Source organism: Pseudochaenichthys georgianus, chromosome 5, assembly GCF_902827115.2.
Source record: "Pseudochaenichthys georgianus chromosome 5, fPseGeo1.2, whole genome shotgun sequence".
NCBI lineage: Eukaryota > Metazoa > Chordata > Actinopteri > Perciformes > Channichthyidae > Pseudochaenichthys > Pseudochaenichthys georgianus.
Window position 1 is genome coordinate 7,214,589 of NC_047507.1, and position 26,750 is coordinate 7,241,338.

At 42.8% G+C, this 26,750-nt stretch overlaps 2 protein-coding genes across 2 annotated transcripts in view; both read right to left on the minus strand.

The window, feature by feature from the left end:
- Positions 1 to 305: 305 nt before the first annotated feature.
- Positions 306 to 7,949, minus strand: LOC117446199 (src-like-adapter 2). Its single transcript, XM_034082229.2, is given in 9 exon segments — positions 306 to 1,142; positions 1,885 to 2,014; positions 2,101 to 2,115; positions 2,118 to 2,252; positions 2,713 to 2,816; positions 4,050 to 4,136; positions 4,217 to 4,316; positions 4,969 to 5,077; positions 7,668 to 7,949. Coding segments are annotated over 8 exon segments (768 nt in total). The 5' UTR covers positions 5,042 to 5,077; positions 7,668 to 7,949; the 3' UTR covers positions 306 to 1,018.
- A 3,794-nt stretch (positions 7,950 to 11,743) lies between these two features.
- Positions 11,744 to 26,750, minus strand: part of LOC117446864 (protein NDRG3-like) — a 42,206-nt gene continuing 27,199 nt past the window's right edge. The window contains 14 exon segments of the mRNA XM_034083341.2: positions 11,744 to 12,082; positions 12,084 to 12,109; positions 14,173 to 14,224; positions 14,311 to 14,346; positions 14,435 to 14,482; positions 14,562 to 14,613; positions 14,707 to 14,772; positions 14,889 to 14,992; positions 17,259 to 17,315; positions 18,514 to 18,600; positions 20,085 to 20,145; positions 20,236 to 20,298; positions 20,840 to 20,960; positions 21,083 to 21,188. Of these exon segments, the coding sequence (XP_033939232.1) occupies positions 11,936 to 12,082; positions 12,084 to 12,109; positions 14,173 to 14,224; positions 14,311 to 14,346; positions 14,435 to 14,482; positions 14,562 to 14,613; positions 14,707 to 14,772; positions 14,889 to 14,992; positions 17,259 to 17,315; positions 18,514 to 18,600; positions 20,085 to 20,145; positions 20,236 to 20,298; positions 20,840 to 20,960; positions 21,083 to 21,188 (1,026 nt within the window). The 3' untranslated portion in view covers positions 11,744 to 11,935.

The window sequence follows — 26,750 nt, forward strand, 5'->3', positions numbered from 1 at the left end:
AAATGGTTTTGCACGATCTAATAATACACAAACAGATAATAAATGACAAGCAGTGACGGCCCGGGCGAGGCAAACAACCCATTAGGCTTATTTAAAGCCTCTACCTAAATAATGTAAAAAAAACACAATGTTCTATAAAACACAAGATCATACAAACAATTGCTTGAATTCAGCATATACTATACTTAACATTTTAACAAAATAACACTCAAACCAGGCATATTTTTGGGTGATTTTCGTTTAGTTTTGAACTGGATAGACCTTCATCCGTTTCAGGGGAACAAAGATCTGGAATGACCTTCAAATCCAACACAACCTTGCTGTATTGCCAAGGAAATCAGGCCAGGCCAGTGTTTATTATTATTTTCAAACGTTCCAAAAATATTTGTATTGGATTCCAATAACACAACAATCATATACAGTATACAACAATAATATTTACATTTTTCATATGGCATTTAAACAGCATGCTCATATGTGGTTATAAATAAGGACATAGACAGTGGCAAGAAAAGTAGGCTCAAACCTTTGGAAAAACCTTAATTTATGTATATTTGTTCTAAAATATGGTCTGATCTTCACCTCAGTTGCAATATTCAACAATCTGTTTGAACTAATAGCACACCAATTATTGTTTGGTTCTTGTCCATATTGAATACATAATTCAGACAGCAGTGGAAAAAGTGTGTGAATCCCTAGACTTCAACAAGAGCTAGGAGATAACAATGTCACAGCATGTTCATATGTAGTTCTAAATCAGGACACACATTCCATTTGTTAAACCAAATGAGATCACTGACTATGAGCTCACTTCTCCACTCTTTAAAACAAACACATTATTCTTGCTGACAGACACTTTTTCACCATAGACTGTATAAATAAAGCTCCAAACATTGTAGTGCCTCAGCCCTCGTGCCCCTCCATGACCTCTCTCTATGGCTAGCCCAAACGGCAGCTGAGCCATGACAGTGTGTGGCTTCACTTGATCTGTGAGACTTGTTCCAGGCTCTGTCTCTCCTCATGTGTCCCAGCTGTGATCATTGCCCTCTGTCATCTGTAGGTACGAGGTGATGGCCTCCCTCAGCCCCTCGCTCACCAGGGAGTTGTCTGACCCTGTCCTCTTCCTCCTGAAGATGGCTGACCTGGAGGAGACAAGACAGGATGTTCAAAAGGATTGCAAATGTGCAATGCGACTACGACCCTGACATGGATAGAATGCTTCTGACTGGTGCGTAAATTAACAGTAATTGTTATGGGCTGCATTTTGTAGCTTTTATTTATCTGACGTATGTTAACGAACATCAGTGCAGGAACATTCTGCTCTATGCTATTACACACTGTCAACTCGTCTGTCAGGTATCTTGTTAACCACAGTGTTATCGGTTGGATTGTCTGGTAGTGTTTGCACACATTTCTCCTGAGTTATGGACCTGGTATAGGGGGACAAAACGTCAGGGAAAGAAGATTGATTTCCAGCCCAAATGCAGAAAACAGAGTCTAACTTGTGGTAAGGGTATTAGTTTTCTACATTTTGACTTTATTCTCTAAATCGTTTTTTATTTTATTAGCAATATCTTGTACTTTATCCTCAAAATGGTATTTAAACCTATTCATGACCATTTTGACTTTATTCTTTACATATCTCCTACTACTACTACTACTACTACTACTACTACTACTACTACTACGCCTTGCCCTCTCTAACTGTCCCTAATTACGGCTTTTTCCTCAGCACTGAAGCACAAACGTCAGCACAGTTGAATCAGTGTCTGATGATAATAAACTTCACGTCAGGTTTGGTAACCACCAGGTGCCCATGCTCTACGGAAATAGAGTGACATCTTGTGGCATTCGTCAGTAGGAGCTAAGGAGAGTCTGCCTCACCTGCTGATGTCCTTCCAGTTGATAGTCGGCCTCCTGATGGTTATGGGTACAGGCCTGTCCTCTGTGGGGCCGTCTAAACCCTGGATGTGGCACGGCCCCGTCAGCCGGACACACAGCCCTCCTGCTGATTCTGTGATGAGAAAAATATTTTAGTGTCTTACTTTTAAAGAAGTCTCTGGTGAATTCAGGAATGAGCATTATATCCTGAGTGCAGACCTGAGTAGTGTTCACCAGGTGATGCAGGGAGGGGAAGGTGACACCTGGAGAGATGTAGACCCAGCCGTTTTGGAGCTGAGGGATTCGGTAGTGCTTCACACTGTCCAGGTACGAAGAGCTGTTCCTACTCAGCACAGACAGCGAGAAGCAATCTAAACAAAGAGACAGCACACAGGCGCAGCAGTTCAAACTACACGGCTCTCGAGTCTTCATTGAGAAATGTATACAAGTACAGATTTGTTTCCCCTAGCCTTCCAAAATCATGAGTCAAGTTGTTTCTAAGGGCACTTAAAGGAATACTTTACCCCAAAATGATTATGTGTATCAATTACTCAACCCGTGTTAACCTTATTCAAAGAAAACGTTATGGCAGGCCTTCATGATGAACAAAGAGTCCAACAAAGTAGAAAATCCTCAAAAAATGTATGATATAAATATACATTGTAGTGTATATATTTATATCATATAATTCAAATTGAAGCTAACACAGGTAAGTAATTTATACACACGTGATCATTTTGGAGTTACTTTTTCCTTTAAGCCTTCAACATTGTTGTGCCTTGGTTGAATGTGTTTCTCAAGCAGTGGAAGAAACAGAAGCAGCGCACTGACCTCTGTTTGACTCGGACTCTCGGATCATGAAGGCTCCACTCTGGTTCTGAGGCCGCATCAGCAGCGCCACCGCCTTGTACCTGCTGATGTCTTTGAACAGCCACCTGCACAGAGAAGAGAGACACAGTCAAGTTAGGAAAAACCTACTGAAACAGAAACAGCATATTCCCCAATGGAGGAGGGCTGCAGGCGGGGGCTGATGTCAGACAACATGAGGCTTGTTCCAACCTTCTTTCTCCCACGACACCTCCCACCTGCCGGGGGACTCCCCACCTCTCATCTCACTTCTCCTCTGCTGCTGCCAGTGGGGTGGCAAGTACATTTACTCAAGTACTGTACTTAAAGGTGGGGTATGTCATTTTGGAGAAACCAGCTCGAGTGCACTAGAATTTGAAAGTACACGACCGGAAAAAATCTTGCCACTTCCTTACAGAGCCCCTCCTCCAACACACACAAACGCGCACATGACCAATGAGGGCACGAGGTAAGTTTGTGCCCAGATCGAAGGCTGACAGGCAGGTAGGCCATCCAGTTACTTTAGCCGGGCCGGCTCAGATGATTGGTCGTACTTTTTACTGCGCCACGGCTTCCACAGATGACATTTTTTTTTAAATGTATTTATTATCAAAGCATTTAATGTACTCGTTGCTATCGGGATGTTAAGAGCATTCCATGGAATATAACAAAAAGTGGTTCTGAAATAAATTACACACCCCACCTTTAAGTTCAACTTTAGGGACTTCACATGAGTATAACAAATTCCTTTCAACTTTGTACCCCCCCACTACAAATAAGAGGTAAATGGTGTGCTTTTCTCTACTACGTTTATTTAACACCTTTAGTTATTTTCCAGATTCGGAATAATAATGTCAAAAATAATCAACTCTTAAATCAGACTTTAGTTCCACCTGGAGTAAATTCACAAGCTACCCTGCAGAATACAACGTGATTAAAACTAGCTGCACCTTCACCAGCTTTGAGAACACTCTAACGATCAATGATTAATCAAAACATATTTCATCCAAGCCAATCTGCAAAAAGAGTACTTTTGGTGCTTAAACTTTATTTGGATGCCGATACCTTTGTACTTTTACTTGAGTAACATTTTGAATGCAGGACGTTTTACTTGTAACACCTCTGGTTGCGGCTGCTGCTGCTGCCACACACACACACACCACACACACACACACACACACACACACACACACACACACACACACACACACACACACACACACACACACACACACACACACACACACACACACACACACACACACACACACACCCACACACACACACACACACCACACCCATGTTCTCCGGCAGTGACCCACCTGTGTGTCACCTTGGCGGTGTAGGTGGTGGGGATGTAGCTCTCAAGGCCCGTGGTGGTGGATCTGACCATCAGAAAGTCACCGTCACTGTTGGAGAGAACAGGCAGTCATGAGTAGCTGTACGGGTGAGAATAACAGGTGAAAGTGATGATAAAAGCTTCACGTACTCTGACAGGACGGTTACTTGTTCTCCGATGCACATTGTTAATTCTGTACTCTCAAAGGACGGGTAGTTACAGAGGGACACAATCACGCTGTCCTGCGGCGCTGCAGAGAGAAGAAGGAGAGGCATGTTGTTACGCTTTTCTTAGTTTGATTTTCTGTGGGGATGACTTTGGTGCAGTGTTGAAAGAAGTACTCCTCTACTTAAATTAAAGTACAAATGCTACAGTATGGTCTTTGAATACTCCAATGATTATAAAAGTGCTGGTATCAAAATTGAGTTAGAGCACAACAAAATGTAATCATTCTGCACAATGTCCAATTTCAGAATAATGTAAAATATAGAAGGATGATCAGCTAAACGTGCTTCAAGAATCCAAAGTAAGAGGACTTTTTTTGCAGAATGGATCTTTTCACAGTATTATCATAATGGTTGTTGTCTCCTGTTTCTATATGTGTAAGAGTATTTTGGTATTGTACTTGGTCAATGTGGACCAAATGTAGGTACTTGAAATACTTTGTAGATTATTAGAACAGTACTGCATACCACATCAGCATATCATGTGTACAATGTATCTGTGAGTGTTCAAATACATGTAGTGGAGTAACTGTACAAATGACACTAGCCTCTATGTTGTGGAGTAGATGTACAAAGTTGGAAATAATCAAGTAAACTACAAATATAAAAAAAAAGTACTCGAGTACCTAACATTTTGTAAATAGTTACTTTCCACCACTGCTTTGGGGATATACATACGTGGTGATTCAGGCTCAGGAACATTTTCCAGGATTGTGAGGTTGGATCGACATCTGATGGGGCAGGTCCCCATGTTCTGACTTATGATGATCAGAAAATGAACTTATTTCTGAAAAACAGAAGCACAGGGTGAGGAAAATGTCTTCAATGGTCTTTAAAAACTGAAACACTGAATTTGTTCTCTAGTTATCACACTGTGACTGAAAGTGCTTGCAGGTACCACACAGTGTTACCAGGCAGTGAGAGATACAGGAAGCCGCCTCACCGCAACTGTGCTCAGTTTCCATGCAACTACTTTGCAAGGAATAAAATCTACCTAACATGGAATATTTTCAAAAAGATTAATAGAGGTGATTTAATACTTATTATGCAAACTGTTTTTCAATTTGAACAGGGACCTTTGAATACAATATCTAAAATACAATTTAAATATATTGGGCTTTTTAAAAAACATTTTTTTCTTTTTTCATTAGGATCCCCATTAGCACTAGCATGAGCATTGGCTATTCTTCCTGGGGTCCTCACACACTACAAAACATACATAAACATACAAACATGCATTTACAGTGAAATGAAGTGAAACTAAAATGGTCATCAATTATCGCCATCCTAAGGCCAAACAAAAGTAAATACAAATAAGTGTACATAATAATATATGCATACATGGCACAGTTCAAATTTACTTTGTAATACTTAAATAATTTTTTAGCAACCATTTGAAATGTACTTGAGAATTTTCCTGAATGATGTGAACCGGTAAAGAGTTCCAGCTGATCATGGCTCTGTACATGACTGTTTTCTGTCCCATATTTGATTTAGATTTAGGTAATACAAACCTTCCTTCTATTGTATGTCGTGTTTGATAGTTATGTTGTGCATATTGCGCTATAAACCTTTGTGATAATATATCTGGTGAGTGAGTCACTGTAATATTTCTGACAAAATTCAATAAAATATAAGTTGACCTCTGTCTGACAGTTAACCATTTCAGTGTCTCCAGCATTTCAGTGACTCTGGTTCTGTAGGAGCACTGCAGTGCACATCGTGCTGCCTTATTTTGTGCTACTTGTAGTTTGTTTAAATCTTTTTCAGCAGCACTAGACCATATAACCAAACAATAATCAAGCTGCGACAGAACCAAAGCATCCAAAACTTGTCTACTGACATCCATAGGCAAATATTTTACAATTCTTTTTACAAGTGACACACCCCTTCCCATTTTACATACAACATTATCAATTTGTTTAGACCAAGATAATTTATGATCCAGGGTTATACCTAGCAATTTTGTCTCCTTGACCTGTTCAATTTCAATATGGTTTAAATGTAGTTGCAATTTTGGTTCACCTTTTAACTGATGATTTGATCCTATTAATAACGATTTTGTTTTTCCGCATTAAGTACCAACTTATTATTTATGACCCACTCTGATATCAGTAGTAGATCTTTATTCATAACATTTGTCAACTCTCTTGTAGTTGATGCTGCATAATATATTGTTGAGTCATCTGCATACATTACAATTTTAGCTTTTTCTAACACTAATGGTAGGTCATTTGTAAAAATAGAAAATAAAAGTGGTCCCAAACAACTACCCTGAGGTACTCCACACATTTGTCAGGTAACTTTCTAACCACTTCAGCGTTTCCAAATGAAAACCATATTGTTCCAGCTTGTGTAACAACAAAGAATGGTCAATGACATCAAAAGCAGAACTAAAATCGAGTAGTACTGCACCCACTAACTTCCTATTATCTAGTTCGCCCTTCCAGTCATCTGTCATTTGTGTTAAAGCGGTGCATGTGGAATGGCCAGGTCTATAAGCATGTTGATACACAGTATTAAGTTTGTTACCTTCAAAGTATTTTTGTATTTGATTGAAAATTATTCTCTCCATTATCTTTGCTAATGCTGGTAATAAACTTATTGGACGGCTATTTGTACCAGAAAATGGTCCAGCTGGATTTTTTGCAAGTGGAATAATTTTTGCTATTTTCCATGCCTGTGGGCAAATACATTTATCAATACTCAAATTTATAATATGACAGATAGGCTCTGCAACAAAATTAGCAACATATCTAAGAAATGTACCAACATCCACTCCTGGTGGTTTATCATTACATTTACCTAGTAGACATTCAACATCTGTAATTGTCACTTTTTCTATTTTAAATGTACACTTCTTATTTTTCATAATTAAATCCTTAGAAATCATCCTTTATTAGAAATGTGGTAAAAATAATACACATCGACAGAATACAAAAGAGTGTATTTTTCAGAAAAAGAAAAGAAAATACCTTGAAAATACAACAATTATAGGAAGAAGATCAAATTAAACTTAATTATATAGCACTTTTCATACACAAATGTAATTAAGTGCTTCACAAACCAAATACATATAGACAGTTGACCTAAAAAAAAGTGTAAAATAAGAATAAATACAACAGTTAAAAGCCAAATTAAAAGAGAACGAATGATACTGACTAAAATAAGAAATACTTTTATCTTAGTTTGTATTTATTTCATATAATTCACATCATCGGGCAATACGTTTACTCATATTGTGAAGTAATAAGTAATTTAACTGCAAATATACAATACAAGTTATCAGACAAAAGGTATTCTTACAGTAAAAGTATTTAAGGAAAAGAATAAAAACTACTTTCATGCAAAATACCACAATCAGAGCAAGTACTCACCTTTCTTTCTGTATTTCAAATATTCGTCCCAAATAATTTCCCACACAAGCAGTGAGTCCGACCTCTCTCAGATCAAAGTCCTTAATGATAAATGCTGGTCTCTCTGCAGCACACACACAGAGGGCAGACTGTGAAATGCGTCCTCCCAGGCCTGCAGATCAATCACAGAGACTGTACTCCCTCCTCTGAACACGGCTGTGTTTTTGCAGCTGTTGACAGAGAAGGCTGAGTGAAGAGGCTTCCTGGCGGCCTTTATGTATGTCACCCTGCTGCAGCTTCCTGTGACGCTCAAGACCTTCACATCCGGACTCAGAGCAGCTTGTGTTGATCTCTCAGATGCAGTGTTTTCACTGACACTGCATCACTTGTTTATGGAATACGTAAGCAGCGTTCACATACATGACCCATGTGATGCAGACAGTTTGTGTGTATGGGGACATGTGGTTCCACTGATTCATTTGATCTGCTTTTAGCTGAGAAACACTGAGGCACATTTCCCCTGTCAGTCCCATCACGTCCAGTTACATGGTCCTGTTGAACATCAGATCAGAGGAAGCATGACGAAGGTTGCCCTGACAACCCACTGCGGCTCCTATTCATCAGTCGTAAATCATCATGCTGACCCTGCAGAGTCAAATGGTAGAAGTGGAGCAATTCGACTGGCAATATGAATGCATTTTGTGCTGGTCAATCATGAAGGTGCAGTGGTGGAATTCAAGTATGTACATATACTCAAATAGCCTACTGTTGGCTCCTTAAATACATGTTTCCGTTGTCCTTTTCATGACATGTTGCTCTTCTTCTCCACTGTCAGAGAAACATTGTACTTTTTACTTTACTTCATTTATCTCACTGTATTGGTTATTGTACATATTAGATTTAACATAGAAAACGCATTGAGTGCCTTTTACAGTATATTTAACTTGAGTTTAGTCAAGTAACCCTGTTGGTTAATTGGTCAGTAAATGAGTGCATGTTTTCACAATGGCTATTTTTACCAATTGTTTAATGCAAACCATTGAACATCGGCCTCTCAAATGTGAAAATGTGCATCGTTCCTCGTCTTAAAATAGAAAAAAACTATTAACAAAACGGGATATTGAACAAATGGATTATAATAGTATAATGTATTCTGTGTAAACTTAGCACCCTTACATGGTGTGAGCTCTCAGAGATGGTATGATTCTCTGGTTTCAGTTCTGCTGAGAGGTGATCATTCTCAGATACTTATCGTCCTATTTCTTATCAGATGTTCTAATGTGGATGGAAAATGCCCGACAATTCAACAGAGTCATCACGTACACCTTATGTTGTAACAACGGCATGTTAGCTCGATTGGAAAGTACATTTGAATCAAAAATCAAATCGTTCCATTCCGGTGCGGGATATGTTTCTCTAATCGGTTTCTATACTGCGTGTCACATTTGTAGATGTGTTATCTAACTCCACATTGATTTTTTAAATTATTTTATTAATTAAATGCCCCTTTTAGTATGCATCATAAGTATTTCAATAAGGTATTATATAAAATGGTTTAGGTTTCAGTGTTACAACAAGTATTTACAGGAGGGTTGATGCATGAAATCAGATTATATACTGAGAGAAGTTAATTTCTTCTGCCGGCAATTGAGGAACATTCTATAGTTACAAAAGCGAGAAGCTAGAATACTAAGAAAAGCATTATCCATCACATTAACCTTTAGCCCTTTAGTCTCATAACAGTAAGCCTACACATTTTTAGTTTGAAGGCAATCTCATCATCTCATTTGCAGAGCAGTGGACCATTGTTGATTTTGACGTGTGCTAAATATAACTGAGGCTGTCACTCTGCGAGGAAACAAGAGCGAGTGCGGTTGGAAAGTATCTCACCACAGTCACCTCACCTTTCCACTAACAGGAGAGGAAAAGTACATGAGTATTCACACACGTTCTTTCACTCATATATAATTGCTTTGTTCGTGCATTTTTTTGAATTATTGGCCCTGTTGTCAGTGGTGGAAAGTAACAAAGTACATTTACTACTTTATACATTACTTTACAAGTTACTTGTTAGACGCTTTTATCCAAAGCGACTTACATACTCAATACTGTGGGCAAGCCCCACAGGAGCAATTTGGGGTGAAGTGTCTTGCCCAGGGACACAACGACATGCTGACTGCAGTGGGGTTTGAACCTGTGCTCCCCTGATCCGAACACCACGCACTGTGCCACGCCGCCATATACTTCACATTTGTTTAACGCATTTCATTACTAGCTACATTCATACTGGCCAACCCTCCCGATTTCATTGCCCTCTCCCGGTTTCCTCCCGGGGTCATATTTATCCCGCAATCTCCAGATTTCTGACAAAATCAGATTTACTCAGGACTGTTTCCACTCGGACTTTACTACAGCTACACCATTATTTGGTTTCCATGGTAGCACGTCTCTTTAGTAGCGCGCGCAACTGAAAGTCTGAGAGGGTGAGGAAGATATCACAGAAAACATATCACAGAAAACAGAACAATTATCGACAACTCTACCCTCTGCTCACTCCTTTCCTGTAAAATACAGGTCCAGCCCACACCTATGCTCCATCAAGGGTGGTGCTTGAGGCCTCAAGGCAGTGCACTTACAACTACAATAAGCATGTTAATGTTAATCTAGTACAGCTCCGGCGATCCACTAGCACAGCAACCCCCAGCCCCCACCCCACGCGGTGGTTTTGAAATTCTCCCGATTTCTGAGGTCTCAAGGTTGGCAAGTATGGCTACATTGCAGGTATTGAGATGTAATACAGATTATAAAACGGTAATAAGAGTATATCACGGGTAGAATTATAATTACTTTTCACAACAAGTCGGTATCCCTCCGCGTCTGTGAAACGCTACAACCTTTACAACTGTTACATTACGTCCGTTACGAAACTAACTAACTAACAAAGCTTAAGATGGAAACATGTAAGGGATAATGTGCAGCAAGGACTTATTGACCGCTGTTAAGGACGCTCACATCTGCAGAAAGAAGTCCGGTCGATATAACTGTATACCGTTGGGCTGAAAAGCAAACTGCATTCAAGGGCCGAACCACGCCCCTTAACTGTGATATAATGACCATATACTACGGCCTGTCGTGAGCTATTGCTTAAATATGAATCAACCAATACTACATCATTATGTATTAGTATAGGTTAAGCTACTCCACAGTATATCCAGTTATTATTTTTAAATAATCTCCACCTTTACCAAGTGCCACATTGACATTAATGCATCAATAATAATCATAATACATATGATATGAGCCATACGGGAACATTAGTAATTTTACTTTTTGTACTTGAAGTATATTTTGATACCAATACTTTGACTTTACTAAGTAAAATATCCGAGTCTCTCTCCCCTTCCCCCCCTGCATGTGTTGATAAATGAAGACACCAGCCGAGCCGTCATGTTGAAGCTTTATTCAGTAGTAATATAAATGAGTTGAATCAGCAGACAGTGAGAAGCACCACTGGCCCCTCAGAGAAGGGACTCAATACGTTTCACATCATGACCCACTTGTTAAAATCACTGAACAAAAAAATTAACACAGAAGAAAGAAAAAAGGGAGATGAGCTTCGTGACAAAAAGAATACAAAAAGGTGGAGTGATGCTGAAACACTGGTACACTACAGGAATGTTTTTAAAAGCAGCTCACTCCACAAGCTTGAGTTTAGATATGATGGAAGTGCGCTACAGTCTGCAATGCTCCTTCACTTGAGTTCTGCAGCTACAGCAGGTCGAGTGATCCCTCGGTGCACTTTGTGACTAATTCACATTGGCAGAACGTTTGGGATTAAAACACAAAGACAGAGTGGCTCAGAATCAATGAGATCACAAGACAGGAGAGCCGGGTGTAGAACTGCATCGTTTAAAAAAAACCTTACTTTGAACACGTGGGAGGACGTCTACAGTGTGTGAAGACATTTAAAACAAAGACAACGTGAAATAAATAAATACAAGGGGTTTGAGTGAATGATAAGGTCTGACCATTGGAATATACAACACGTCTGATTGTAGTCATGGTATCTGGTACAGGAATGTGACTTAGACAGTGTATTAAAATATGATATATTTAATAATATGCCATCTGTTAATATATTTATTACATCCTTTTCTAATCACATTACAGATCCTGCTGGCGTTTGAGTAGCAGGGTGAGAGAAAGATAGATAGAGGGGGAGAGAGAAAGAGAGGGGGCACATAAGTTACTATGGGAATGTGGCAGGGGGAGGGAGGGGGGGTTTGGGTTTAGCAGGAGACCTCCATGGTCTGGGGTCCGACCTGGTTGTCCAGACCCCCGGTGGCGCTGCCCTCCAGCAGGCTGTTGAGGTTGTTGCGGCTGCGACTGCTGTCCATGGAGGTGATGGAGGAGGAGGAGGCGGTGCGGGAGCGAGCCCAGCCGAGTCATTCCTGCCGTCGCCACTGAAGAGAGAAACACTTTGATATTCTGCTCGCAGCGCGCAGGAGACTGCGTGGGAGCTAGGGCTGCACACTTTGGGAGGAAGCACTGGGTGCGATTGTTGTTGAAAGATATTGCAATATATGTTTGCTCTTTTAAAATAACAACGTATTCTTCTTGTCCTTTCTATGCACCATTTACAACAAAGCAAATTCCTCGTATGTGTAAATCTACTCGGTAATAAAACCTATTTTGATTGTGATATCATTTGCGATATTAGAAGTAATTACATTTCTTTTACTACAATACACAAACATATTTTTTACATTATACCAAATATTGCGCTTACTGTAATTTGGATATTGCACCAGTTCCATATGTTGTGCAGCCCCTAGTATGAACACTTAAAGATGCACAGATGCAGCAACAACAAAAGTGCATAACATGCAAACCAATCTCTAAGTAAAAAAAAAAAAGTAAGATAAATAATGTGTGTCCACTGTTGACAAATAAAATATGAAAGCAATAGCAACAGCAGAACACAGCATTGCAATCCAACTGAAGTGAGGGAGGAAGCAGCAGGTCATGCAACAGAGATAGGACACCTAGCATCCATGCTGAAAGGGCAAAGTGAACTCCTACAGGGAGATGAATGCGTGTCAAAGTGTGCAGAGAGATGTTCTCCCTGTGCGCGGTACCCGACTGTATCCTCCACACTGAGCGGCTGTCGAGTTCCAATCTGAAACAGCGCTCTTTCTGCATACACTGACATTCATCCACCCTGCAGTGTTTAAGGGCCTTTGGGTTCAAAGCATTCTAGTTCTGGCAGCTGCTCGAGAACCTGATACCCTGATTCGTTGCTCAGGTGACTGAGAAGAACGTAGGGAACTGTGAGCAACCATTAAAGAAGCAAGAGAGGAAGAGAAAGGGAGACATGTTGAATTGGTGCGTTTGCTTTTCCCCACTCTGACTCAGACCGAGGCTCTGTCGCAGCTCGGTGGTCGTTGAGGGCAAAATAAGAAATCTGTTTTCTGTCAACCGGTAAGAAATCATAGCGTGTGCAAACTAGAATTTTCTGTACTCTATGGCTGTTTCTCTTTTGCGTTTCACACTGAGGCAATGTGTTAAAGAGGGGAAAGCAGCTTTCGCTAACATGCCGAGGTGTCTTTCTCTGCGTGAAAACACCTCGTTTTAATCACTTTTAATCCTGCAGTGGCATTTCCCTCGACAGGGGGACTCGGTGGCCTTTAAAGCAACACCGAGGCACCGGCATACTGCCTTCACCCCAGGGTGCCTCCCACAGTGAAGGGTTTGGGAACGGGAGAGAGCAAAAGAGAATTAGCATGACAGAAGTACACACACACACACACACACACACACACACACACACACACAGAAGTCATCTGTATGAGCAAAGCGAACCTACATTAAACATCCATCCGTAGAGTCTGGTTTGCATTTTAGAAATAAATGTTTTCTTTGCAGATGAATGACCTGAAGGCCTGTTTAAGTATGACTCTCTCTCGAAAGAGACGGCATCATTAAACAGTGTGTGGAGGGAAACGAAAACCACACCAAGCAAAAAACAGGAGGGCATTTTCTGAACTGAACAGGAGTGAATTGTTGTTCAGCGTATCTGGAGTGACTGTCATTGCAGTCATGCTTGAAGCACTCAGGCCTCACCTACTGAGGTTTGTGGGGCCCACACACTGCAAAGAGCAGAGAGGAAACTGCGTTAGCATCCGACGCAAACACCGTTGGGCTGCCCTCTCCGTGACCAGCCTGACAAAAAGCCTGTCTTTTCACACACTGCTGGCCACAGGCCAAGCCCATCAGCAGGGTGTTTAGCCACCGCTCATACGAGCCTGGAGCGAAAACAATCCTCATTTAAAGCAACTGTTGGCAAAGCAGTCACGTCAACAGGAAACTCTGCAGACAATTGAAAAACCTCGACCACAAAACACGTCAGACCTAAAAAGGTGTAAACAATTCTTGGACGTTCGATATAGATTCGACAAGTTTCAACCGGTATCATTTTGTATTTTAGTTTTTTTAACAGCAAGTAGCAAAAGACATGTGCACTTACTGTAGCCCATTCCCTGAACAAAGTACTTGAAGGCCTCAGCAAGTTTCCCTGGCTGTGAACAGATGAAGGGTCAAAGTCAGAAGATATACTGGATGAAAATAAAAAGCTATATGAACAAAAGAAAGCTGTAGAACGAACCTGCACAACTTGGGGTAAGCCTCCACAATCAGCCATCTAGAACAAAGATCATTTGAATGAATACATGTTTACAGCCAAAGTGATTACATCATAACTGCATCTGTCAACAAATGAATAGCTTCACCTTCAGCAGGGTAGTCTTGACTGGATTTAGCCTGGAATTACACTCCACCTAAAGACATAAATGAGAAGCCGAGTTAAACAAAGGAAAGACAACAGCAGAGCTTCCTGAGATGAACAGTGTGACTCACCACAGCCTCCACAGCCGGGGCCGTGTCACCGACCACCAGCAACGCAGGGCATCTGGACGGGAAGAATACGGAGCGTAAATATCTTCAAAACGTGGCATTTTGAGATAAAACATTTTATTTGTGTCTTCTTGGTCTCAAAACCTACTTTAGTGTTTTAACTGTGTCCTCGTTCAGACCCACGATTGGCCTCTCGATATCAAGGTCCTGGCGGCTGGTGCAGGGAGACAAAATATGATTAGTTCTTCAGATCTGGCCTACTTTTCCACATCTTAGAACAATTACATGTGTGAACAAATGTACAGTGTGTACTAATGAATGTTATCATACTATTGGTAGGAGCCACAGAAGAGGGCCAGGTTGTCCTGGTTGATGTCTTGAGCGATGTGGAGGCGGTAGGTCTGGATCAGCTCCAGGTTGTCGGACAGCTCATCCTGCGGGAAAGGGCGGAGTAAAACCTCAATGAAAATGTGTCTTTCAGAGAAGCTGTTGGATTTGTATATCCAGTACGTCGAGCTCACAAAAAGATTGAGAGAGATTTTGTTAGGCAGTCACTTAACCTGCACAAAATTCAAAAAAAGAAATTGTGTGATTATCAAAACGCCTTTAGAGGGTGTAATGGACCCCTGCCTGTGTTGCCAGGCAAAGCAAAGCCTTGGAGCTCCGATGGATGTATTGAAATGAGTTGAAAATTGGCACCTTTCTATTCAAATGCGCCTCAAAAGCATGAATAGTCCAATTCCCACAGATCAGGGCTAAAGCAGTTACAGTGAAATGCCTACAGAGATATGATGAAGGTGCCTGCAAGTTCTTTTTTAGGGCATTCGTGATCATAGCACTGAATGATATTTCTCTTGTGTCTTTACGGCCCGTCCACACGGCGGCGTGCGTTGAAGCTTCAGCGCTTCTGCCCATTCACTTTGAATGGGGTGACGTCTGTTTCTCGCTTGAGGCCAGGAAAAGGCTGTGACCTTTTGACCTGTGCTGGACTATGGTGATTTGTTGTATATGAATGCACCTGCCAATTACCTGAGCAAGTTGGATGCTGCGTATCACAGTGCTCTGAGATGTGTCACAAATGGTAAAGCGCATACACATCACTGTACCCTGTATACCAAGGCAGGTTTACCATCAGCTGAGATCTGCCCCTTCCACCGAGGTCTTCAAAACCGGCCTTAAGACCCTCTTCTTTCGGCAGGCCTTCCAATAAACTTTGAGCATGGTACACCTGGAGTACTGCCATTTTTATCGCTATCTCCGACTTTTATTTTTGTACTCTATTTTACATTTTATATTTTGATTTCTTATTATTATTACAATTATTTGTTTAATCTCTCAAAGTGTATCAGTATCCCTTGTTGTGAAGCACTTCGAGATTTGTCTTGGCAGATGAGAAGCGCTATATAAATTAAATATATTATATTATTATTATTATTATATTATCACTCTCTGTACGGAGGCTCAGTCACTGGTACACCTTTATTTATAAAGCTATGTTGGGCAAACTCCCGTATTACATCTGTTCTCTGGTAAAGCAGAAAGTTGCGGGCAGCTAGTGTCTGAGATCGCAGGCTGTGGTCTTGTTAGATGTGCCAAGAGTGAGGACTGTCTTAGGTCAGACGGCTTTTATGTGCGCAGCTCCACTTGCTTGGAACAGCCGACAGTCCAAATAGAAATTGAGCAATTTTATTTCTCTGAATGTTTTTAAGGCACGTCTGCACGAGATGCTTTCTGACACTATGGGTGTTTGTAAGTGTTGGTGAATATGTAATTATGATGTCCTCTATCGTTTGTTTTTATGTTTCATGTGGAACTAAATTGATGCAGGTCTCCCTTGTAAAAGAGATCCATGATCTCAAGGGACCTATCCGTCTAAATAAAGGTTTGAAATGAAATGACGTCACGCTTCGCTGAACTGCATTGTGGTTCCGTCGCTTCACGTGGCTCGTTTCAAAAGTTGAGCAATGTTCAACTTTTGAAGCTTCGACGGAAGCGTCAGCCAATCAAATCATATGCCAGTACAAGCTCGAGCCAATCAAACCGCGTGCTTGTGTGTCCGGGGCGGGAGATTCATGCGATTGGTTGTTGGTCGAGTTTCAGACACGCCCACCGGCAAGCTTCAACGCACGCCGCTGTGTGGACGCTGCGTTAAATGTAAAATAATGACTTTTACAATCTCAAGGAATGCTTCTGAAAACAGCACGGACAGACCGAGATGTTAAATCCCAGGCAGTGCACTGTGACCCTGCCCTAAGTCTGAAATCCCTTGCCTTATGCTTGGAGGAATGCCTCTGAACCTCACGGGTCAGGACCTTTAGCTTACGGTCTGAAAATGTCCTTCCTCTCTGCTACCGTGCTGCCTGCTGTGTTCTTGGTGCAAAGGCTCCATGTATTCTTCAGGAGATGCAGAGAAAAGCCTATTTGCAATCAGCTGCAAAACATTATGGGAAATTTATTGCCAATCTATTCTTCTTGAATGAGCTTGGGAGTGTGTAATCCCCATGTTACAATCTACCAGTGTATCTATTTTACAGGATGACAGAAATAGGATAATTAGTAAATGCCCCTCATAAGAGCGAGATGGAGCCGACTGTGTCCAGGGAAATCAGGAAAAGCCTCTTGAGGTTCAGTAAGTGTTTCAAATTGTCAATGAGAAAGGTCAAAGCACATGAAGAGTGAAATAGTGAAGGAGAGACTCACGGCGCTGAAGTGGTGAGACATGATGATATCCACAAGATCACTGGTCCACCCAGACAGCTGCACAGAGAGGAGCATCCAGGTGAGAAGACGGGACAACAGCTGACTTATCATTTATTTATTCATGAGGTTTATACGTACAGAAGAGTATTCACTGATTTAATGTTGGATGTTGACATTTATAAAGAAGACAATACACAAAGAGGCAGTATTAATGTTAAAGAAATAGGAATATTGTCTGTCTGTCCCTTTCTCCATCATTACCGTTACTTTCCATAACAACTCAATCGTTATCTTTTAGTAAAGGACGTCATCTCTCCATCATGTTTCTTCTTTTACATTTGGCTTGGTTGAGCAAAAGAACAGATGAAGCGTTTTGTTTTTAAAGTATGTGGGACGAAGGTCAGCCCACTCCTACACAACTGCGCTCAACAATAACACGACAAAGAATGTTCTAGCAGTCACACACAAACCACACTAACCACACTCACTAACTAACCCACCCATCTTGTTCTGCACTTAAAGCAAATGATCACGCTCAAAATGAAACTGATATAAATGAATAAACATTAGTAGTGATGTTTGTTGTACGACACTTGAATACGTGAAATGACAATAACATTGAATATAATCAAAACATGTTCGTCCAGTCAAATAAGAAGCTTACATTTGATGTGAACTTTGAGAACCCGAGCATTGCAGGTATAATCAAATGAAAAGAGGATTACAGTCCCTACCCGGGTTTCTCATTACATTAATCCAACACTTGTTAATCTTACACTTTTCTCAAGTTCTTTTTAAATCTTAGGAAAGACTTTAAGTTATTTTATTCATAACTATACTGTACTATTATATCAAGTATATAGTGAGTATAACCGGTGGCTCTGAGTCAGCATCCAGTATTATATAATCTTATTTAGTTATTACATTATATATAATAATCCACTTCGAGCGATAGAACTATTAACAAAGCACTTATATACTAATAAAGGGCTGGCTTATCTAAAGCCAGTTGAGTAGCACTTGAAATGTTTGGCTCTATGAAACCTGATGTACTAAATGCAATGTAATAAACTATGCTAAGCATGAATGATATACAACAGTGAGCCTGAAATAGTGTGTTAGGGTACGGCATCAATCAATAACAACCTGACAAATGGCAGGAAACTGAAATGACTGCTTAATTATTCAAGTGTAGTCAGTATAAATAGCTTGATGTTGCAGAGAGCACTGAGGATGCTGCAGCGGTGATACTGACCTTTGAAGCAGCCCAGTCGATCCAGCCCTCGGCACAGGGGTCCACATTGATCAGAACCAGACCCTCCACCAGGCTGGGGTGGTTCAGCTGCGGGGGAAGGATGCATGTCAGGGCCAGCTTGTTAAACATTTAGATAAATAAGATATTCCTACATGGGCGTATTCTTGCATTATGCGTCCTGTGGAGCGACGACAGCTTTCACGCTTGTATCAGGGTGTGTGCAGGAGTCCTGAAGTCACATGTAGGACCTTTTAAGACCTTTTTTAAGACCCTTTCCGTACATTTTAAGACCTCATCGCCACTTGGAGTTTTAACCGGTTACCTTGGCGACACACTTTACCTCACATTGACCATATACAGTATTGATTGTCCTTCCTCCTTATCCTCCAACCATTTGGACGCTAACTTGCATTTCGCCATAACGATGTTGCTTAGCAACCGGCGTAAACGGACCTTCGCGCGCTATCAAGCAGTGAGCGTGCGATGTCCGGTTCAGATGACGTCAAACCCAACGGGATGCCATCAATAAACTCCACAGAATCACACTACACACCTACGCCATGATTACATTCAGGCAGACTGTAGAACACAACCTCTTTGGACAATTTATATACTTATTGAAAACAAGCTACAAAATGTGATACCTTGGAAAATGCAGTTCAATACTTTTTAATAGCCTTCATTTTCGCTAAATTGATTTATTAACTTGTAATACTCTTTAAGACCCCGCGGACCCCCCGTGTATAAACTTACAGTGTCGTTTTGTCAGTGGACTAAAATCATTTTGCCTACCCAATGCTTCATCGTCAAAATGAAACTTTGTAATCTTATTCCCCGGGGTTTTATGAATAATTTGAACAGTGCACACACAGATTAAATCCACTGCAGTGTTCTCCTATATGACAGAGTGAAGAATGTCTGTTCGTTTCAATTAAGAGACATAAAACAATGAGATGGAAACCTGGGCTTCTAAATTAAGGGGTGGTTTTGGAATAGCCTGAAAACAGAAAGAGGATGTCTGGGGAAATCTAAGATCCATCTCACTCGGTGCTGAGGAAATACTGCGGAGGCTGCTCTCAACACGATGCAAATGCTACAGCTGCTATAAATCCATAGAGGGTAAACCCGTTTTGCTCCAAGGCGGTCGGAGCAAATGCACTTCAGAATCAATGGTCTTCATTAATTCTGAACAAGAGCCGACTCCTTAGAGAAACGGCTGGTTCTCCTGCTAATCCCGTTCCCTTTTTACCCGGACCACCATCCTCTTTCTATAATTCATCTTTCAGCGCTCCTCTCCGTCACTCCTGGCTCTTTCCGCTCCATTGTCCAAATGCTTCGAGTGCAGAAGCAAGTCGTAAGCAAGTGAAAAGGAGAGAAATCGCCAAGGTGATTCATCATTTGGGGAGTGACGGCGAATGCAGCCGACTGTGGAGAGACCTGCTGGCCCGTGTGGGCTTTAATGTTCCACAAGCTGTGTGGCCTGAAATCCTACAGTTATTAGAAGAGGCGAAAACAGACCGAAGGGGGCGATAACACGGGAGAAATAGAGGGTGGTCCTGATGGGGACTCACTGCAAAGAGGGAGAGGATGTAGGCGCCTGCTCCCACGCCGATGCCGATCATGCTGTTGACCCTGCGGAGAAACCATTGGTTACAGAGACTGTCGACAACTGGTCAATTAATGCACATGATCATTGATCAGCTCGACACAGGTCACACTCACTTGAGCTGAGTCATGACGGAGGGCAGCATTTCAGCCAGCTCCTCCATGGTGGGGTATCGATAACTGGAAACAGATTAAACACATGAAGGTCGATCGTGAGTATGAGGTCATTTCATCACGTTTGAATTAATCAAAGGAGTCTATGACGAATTGAAAATCTCAAATCAGGGCTGTGCAAATAATCGTATTTTAATCTCGATTTATTTTGGCTTGCAACGATTACGAAAGCAACGTAATCGAAATAAAACGATTATTATTATTTTTGTATTGGTTTTTTAGTTGAATTATACTTCAAGTTCAGGGTAATTAACTGTTAAAAACATATTGTTCACATTTCTTTTTCAATAAATGGATGTTTTCAAAGTAAATGGATAATTCTTTTTAATAATCGTGATATCAATTATTCACCCAAATAATCGTGATTATGATTTTTGCCCTCATCGCACAGCCCTAGCTCAAATGTTCCCTTTGTTATTAACCGGATGGAAAATGAGCAAATGAACCTCAAATGTTCCATTCTCAATTGAAAAAATGGATTGCGGGATATAAAACGGAGTCTCCATTTAAGTGAGTTAAGTGCATGTAAAACTAGTGTGAAACCCACCCGCTGGGGAAGGGAGGGGCACCCTCCTGCTGCCCGGGCGCGTCCACGTGAACCACTGCAAAGTGCTGCGTGATCTCCTGCATGTCCTCGTAGTTGAACAGGGTGTTGAAGCACGACTTGTCTGGAAAGGGAGAAAGTTCAGCAGTTGAATCTTTGCAGAGGAGCCATGCGGGACCGTCAGAAGCTAAAGCTCATCACATCCAGGACATTGTGTATCGATGAGTCTATTTTTGGCGTACTCACGGTTGAGGCCGATGTCGTGATAGGTGAGGATGACGGGTCTGTTGCCCTTGGGAACGCCTCTCATCGTCACATGGAGGACGCCATGGGGAGTCTCAATGTCATGCTCCTGCAGCCACAGAGAAGAAGAAAGAGAACGGGTTAAGAATGACGTATGTATTCGGTGTAAAGAGAAAAAGCTTTTAATGTGACATGCGAGTCGTCTGATACAGGACAGCCAATGACGGCACATACCAATTTGTTTATGGCTGAAGTAATAAATAAACAACAATTCTGTCTTTGAAGCCTTTTAAAGATTTGTTGCCCCAAAACTCTTCCAAAAACTACTAAAATCATAATAAAAGGAGGATTTGGTGTCATATTTCTTCATGAACATGGTCTTTGCAGTTCAGTTATTTTCAGCTTTCCAAACTAGCAGAGGAGTTTCGGGAACTACATCCTTGAGCATGCTCAGTGTTGCGGAACAACCCATCAATGATCACTGGGGAAGCAGCTGAGGGCTGTTTCCAAATCTACAACATGTGTCCATGTTCATTGTAGCGGAAGTCGTCCGACGCAATGGCACAGCGCTAATACGTGGACACTAATGGAGCTCTATTGCATGGAAAGACGAGCTACAGTCGCTCGGGCTACACAGACAATGTTATTAGTGACATACGATAGTTTCAGCTTTGAGAAACAATTACATTTACCACAATGCTTTATCAAGGCTGGAAAACAGCTGATTTCAGATTTCCTTAAAGTAATCAGCCACCGTCGACAACATTGGAGTCTCAGATTCAGGATGCAAAGCATGCACCTCTCCTCCAGCACACATTCCTTGTAGCCTTGGACAAACAAAGCACCGACTGGGCTCACTGGGAATGTCTTTTCAGTCCATTTATCCGAGGGTCTGAAACTCCGTGCATTCACAAGTATGACTCCGCAAAAATAAAATATCTTTGCAGAACCCATTAAAATGCCAAGACCTCACACCAGCTCCCTTCCCTACATAGCCTTTGTTTGAATATCTTCATCTATCCAACATGAGCAAAGAAGACATTCCATGGCTTTAGCTGACACCCACTGGAAGACTCTGAAATGTGATGAAGATAAATCAGGGGGATTAGCTAAAAGATGACAAGAGGTCGTCATGAATGTTTCATGAGCCAGTGATAAAGGAAGTGACATAACGGGAAGCGATAGCATATACAGGAAGTGATAAAGCCAGAATCACAGCATCACAAAAACACACCCAAGGTCAGCATGACATAACTACATGTGCATGTGAGTGTGTACTGCACGGGCGTAGCCTGGTCTCGCCTGGTCTCGCCTGGTCTCGCCTGGTCTCGCCTGGTCTCGCCTGGTCTCGCCTGGTCTCGAGGCCCACTGGTCATCAATAATAAAGAGAGCGTGTGCGGACGAGAGGCACCGGTTACGGCTGACAGACACAGAGTCCGACTGTGTCCCCCTCCTGCTCGCTCCTGCAGACATTTGTCCGATGGATGTGTGTCACACTCTCCACAGAGGTGGTGAAGCTACTTTCTCAAGGACGAGGCTGCAGCAATATACATCTGCTATCTGTAGTAGACACAGTAACACAAAAGGAACAAATGCTGCTCACGTCAGCGACCAACTCAGAAATCCTCGTTGTGTGGGAGTTGCTATAGAGATAAGGCAGTCGCACAAAACATGAAAACCATGCGAAACGCTCACAGTCTGTGTGCTACAATGTAACCTCTCAACCGGAGATGGAACTGGAGATACTGTCATGCGGACAGTTAGCCATGGACCTATCGGAGACCTTTCCACAGGAGATCATGAAGTGACTCTGCAACCTCGGCCTGGCGGGGTGCAGAACAACCCGTCATAGACTCAATTTGCTACTGCAGAATTGTTTAGCTTTGACACAAGGACAGAGCCAAGGGCACTGGGACAGAGTCAAGGGCACTGGGACAGAGTCAAGGGCACTGGGACAGAGAGGCTTTGCTCTAAGAAACAAGGCAAACACGTGTGCAAATGCAGGCCTTCTGTCATGTACTGAACAGTCGCTGGAGAAAGCAGGCAAGTACGCCGGTGCAGAGAGAGGCAGTACATTTAAAAAAAGGTGAAGGGAACCTAGTGGGGGGGGATGATTAGATAAAACAAAAATATAGCCTGGAAGGTGGTTTGGAGGAAAAGGAGCGTGAAAGCAGGGACAGAGAAAAAAGAGAAGACCGGAGGAGTCCTGAATGACTAAGAGAAGGATGCGTCTTAAAACAGAAGGGCCGCATTAATGTATCGTGCCTTTCCAATCATGTGCTGGCAAAAAAAACAAGGGGTAGAGAATCATGGAGAGAGATTACCCTTTATTTATCCATTTAGCTCCTGGTGACTTGGCTGCATTGATCGGGGAGTGCTGCCTCCCACCATCTACTTTCACAGATACATGTGTGCACACGGCAGCATCTCAAGAAATCAGACGCGGGGTGTGGCGGCCGGCCTGGACAGCTGTAGAAGGAGAGCACTGGAACCCTTTTGTTGTCTTTAATACATCCATGGCGGCTAGCAGAAGGACAATAAGTGTGTGTGGATGTTTTAGGGGCAGGTGAGAGAGGAATACAGAGTAGGGGGTTGTGCTTTGAGGAGAGGGGCTGCATGAGGCATTTGGGTGTGTGCTCCCACAATCAAGGAGGGTGAAGGAGGTTAAAAAAAAAGGAGAGCAATGTGTCAGTCTGCTCCTCTTCCCGCAATCCCTCCCTTCTCAATCCCTCCTCCCCCTCCTGCCTGCTTTCCACGCCCTGCCAGGACCAGCATCAATCTCCCCAGAGAGCAGCATTACAGGCAAGAAGCACCAAGCAGCCCCCATCAGGATGCAAAGGAATTCAACGTGCACACAGGACACACACGTGTGCTGTGTGCATGTTCTCCAGTGGGATCATCCCAGGTACATGTCCCCCTACTCTCTTTGCCACACACACCGCCCCCCGGCCCGCAGCACACACCACGAAGCAGGGGGAGGACACGGCTAACTCTCTGCAGCAGTGACTTTTGTCGTGCAGTGTGTGTCGGGGTGAGTGACCTCCCTGCTTGTTCTACGTGACAACAGAATTAGAAAACACAATGCTGGCACGATGAACCATCGACAGCCGCTCTCGGGCCACACACGCATTCCTGCAGTTATTGAAAGACCTGAAAACACTCATTTGAGACGCACTGGAACACGAAACACAGAACGACCCCACTGACTGCACGTACACAGCATGTTGTTGTGGCGTTTGCAGATTCAGAGACACTTGGGCACTGAACACATACATCTTTCATACCCTCACATTACAATGCACCACTGCACCCTGAGCATGTTTAGGCTGTGCAGACCGCACACACGTACACACGTACACACACACACACACAGAAAAAGCCCAAAGTCACAGCCATCTGCTAAACGTGGTGACAGGCAAGCCAGGAAAGACCCCCACCAGCGTTTCCCTTCCCAGAGCCAGCTGCCGTCCCCTGCTTTAGGGAACCCGCACAACAACCCCCCCCCCACCACAATATGAATCTGCAAGGACCAAGCCAGGTGTGTCATAGCAGGCAAGATGCATTTGTCACTCACCACTCCATTCCCAGAGCATGCAATCTGGTCCAGGTCCAGAATAGCTGACATGTTTTCCCACGCAGGAGAGCAGAGTGTTATGCTATGTGCAAGTGTGTGCTGGGCAGCTCTGAAGGTCTCCAGGAGCAGGAGGAGGAGGGCGGGAGTGTGATAGGAAGGGAGGGATGTGAGGGTGAGGCAGCAGCGACAAGGAAGACGGAGAAGAGAGGGAGGAGAAAGACACAGCAGAGGAAGTGAGGAGGAGATGGGTAAATAATCTGAATGGAAGCAGAAGAAGGAGGAGGGGTCGGATAAGATGCAGAAAGAACAAGAGAGGATGTGGGAAAGAGAGCAGGGGAAAAGAGACAGAGAGGGGGAGGAGAGTGAGACTGCAGTTTGTGCTTTGTAGTCACAGCGCGTCCGTGCATCCAGCCACCGGTGCGTCTAATTGGATTGCAGCGGGTCAGGTGGGTAGAGGGAGAGGGGTGGCGCTTAGAGAAGAAAAGAGGAGGGGGAGGGTGGATGGAAGAGGGGGTGATGGGGTGCAAAGGATGCAGAGGCAGACCTGGAAAACGGGCAGGCTGCTGACGTCACAGCGTGATAAAGTGAAGAGAGAGGAGGCTGACTTTGACAGCTTTCCTGGGCTGCATCAGCAAAATGGCTGCTGAGATTCAGCATCAATCGCCCAGATTCACATTAGCTTCACCTTGCTGAGGGAGAAGACCGTGAGTGACCTCAGCAGCCGGATAACACACACCTCAACACCTCAGACCCTGATATCACCCTGCAAGAGAGTCGTGTAAAATGCAGCATACGCCATCAATAGCTCTGCTGCAAGTGTCACTGCAGCACGAGCTCCAGTGTTGATATTCAGCAGATAACCCTCATTATGTTGCAGGCTTACTGGAAAGTGAAACCCACAACGAGCTACTATTTTTACACACCACCCTACATGAGGATCCATTTCCTCTGAACCATTTGATCCACATAGTTTATTGATTTCTCCTTCTCTCCTCTGTCACCGGCGAGCAGTGCAGAGAGTCACGCTTCTGTGTGAGACAGACAGCTCTGTGCAGCCAATAGATAACCTGCAGACAGCACAGAGTGGGTGGGCTTACAGAGAGAAGGGGGACTTCATTGGTGGGTCGGTATAGCAGCATGTTTGGTTGCAAACTCTCCTCTAAATGTTCCCCGTCCGAACCCACAGAGGGTGCCACTGACACACATGTAATGCATGTGTTGTAATAAACACTCGATATGCCGACGAGACAAACAAGTTCATACAGACAACATCAAAAAAGAACATCTGCACTTTTGAGGAATCCAAATACGTATGGATCATATATGTTCTTTGATACATGTATTGCTTTCCCAGACACATTTTTTTAATTTTGCAACGCAAGGTTTGCAAAAAACTAATAGTTAGCAGTGTGTTTATTACCGTGTCCGGTCCCTCAAGGCACATCGTGGAGAGAATGTGACTCTTTTGACGTATACTGTGACGTTACACCAGATTGTGATGTTCAACTCGTGACGATTGACTGAACATGTTTACAGTTTCCTCGACAGAGCGGGAGCCTCTTTGTGTCACACACCGAGTCTCAGCAGGGCTCCGCAGTCTGAGGAGCAACGCGGCCGTGCCATGGCGCTCGGATCTGCAAAGCTAGTTCTAGTTCGAGCTTTGCATCGACACTGCCAGAATCTGAGGTTTATCACCTCGAGTAAATCAATTTCATTTGATTCAAATCCCAATATTACAGATCACACATTTGTCTCAAAGGGCTTTAATGTGTGTACAGCATGCAACGCCCTCTATCGTTAGACCCTCGCAGCGGAGAACCCCCCCAAAGAAACCCCACGAGGAACAGGGGGAAGGAGAACCCTCAAGACAGCAACAAATGAGGGACACCTCAAACATGGAAAAGATGTCCAAGCATATTAAACATGCACAAGCATAGGACATTTTTATTAAGCTGTGGTAATTTGTTATGACATGAAGTATCACATGACAAAGGACATTTTTATAATCCGTCTCAGACTACATATCTGCGACAAAACACATTTAAAATAGATGATCAACAACAGTGAGGCAGAGTGGACTAAAGAACCACCACACAG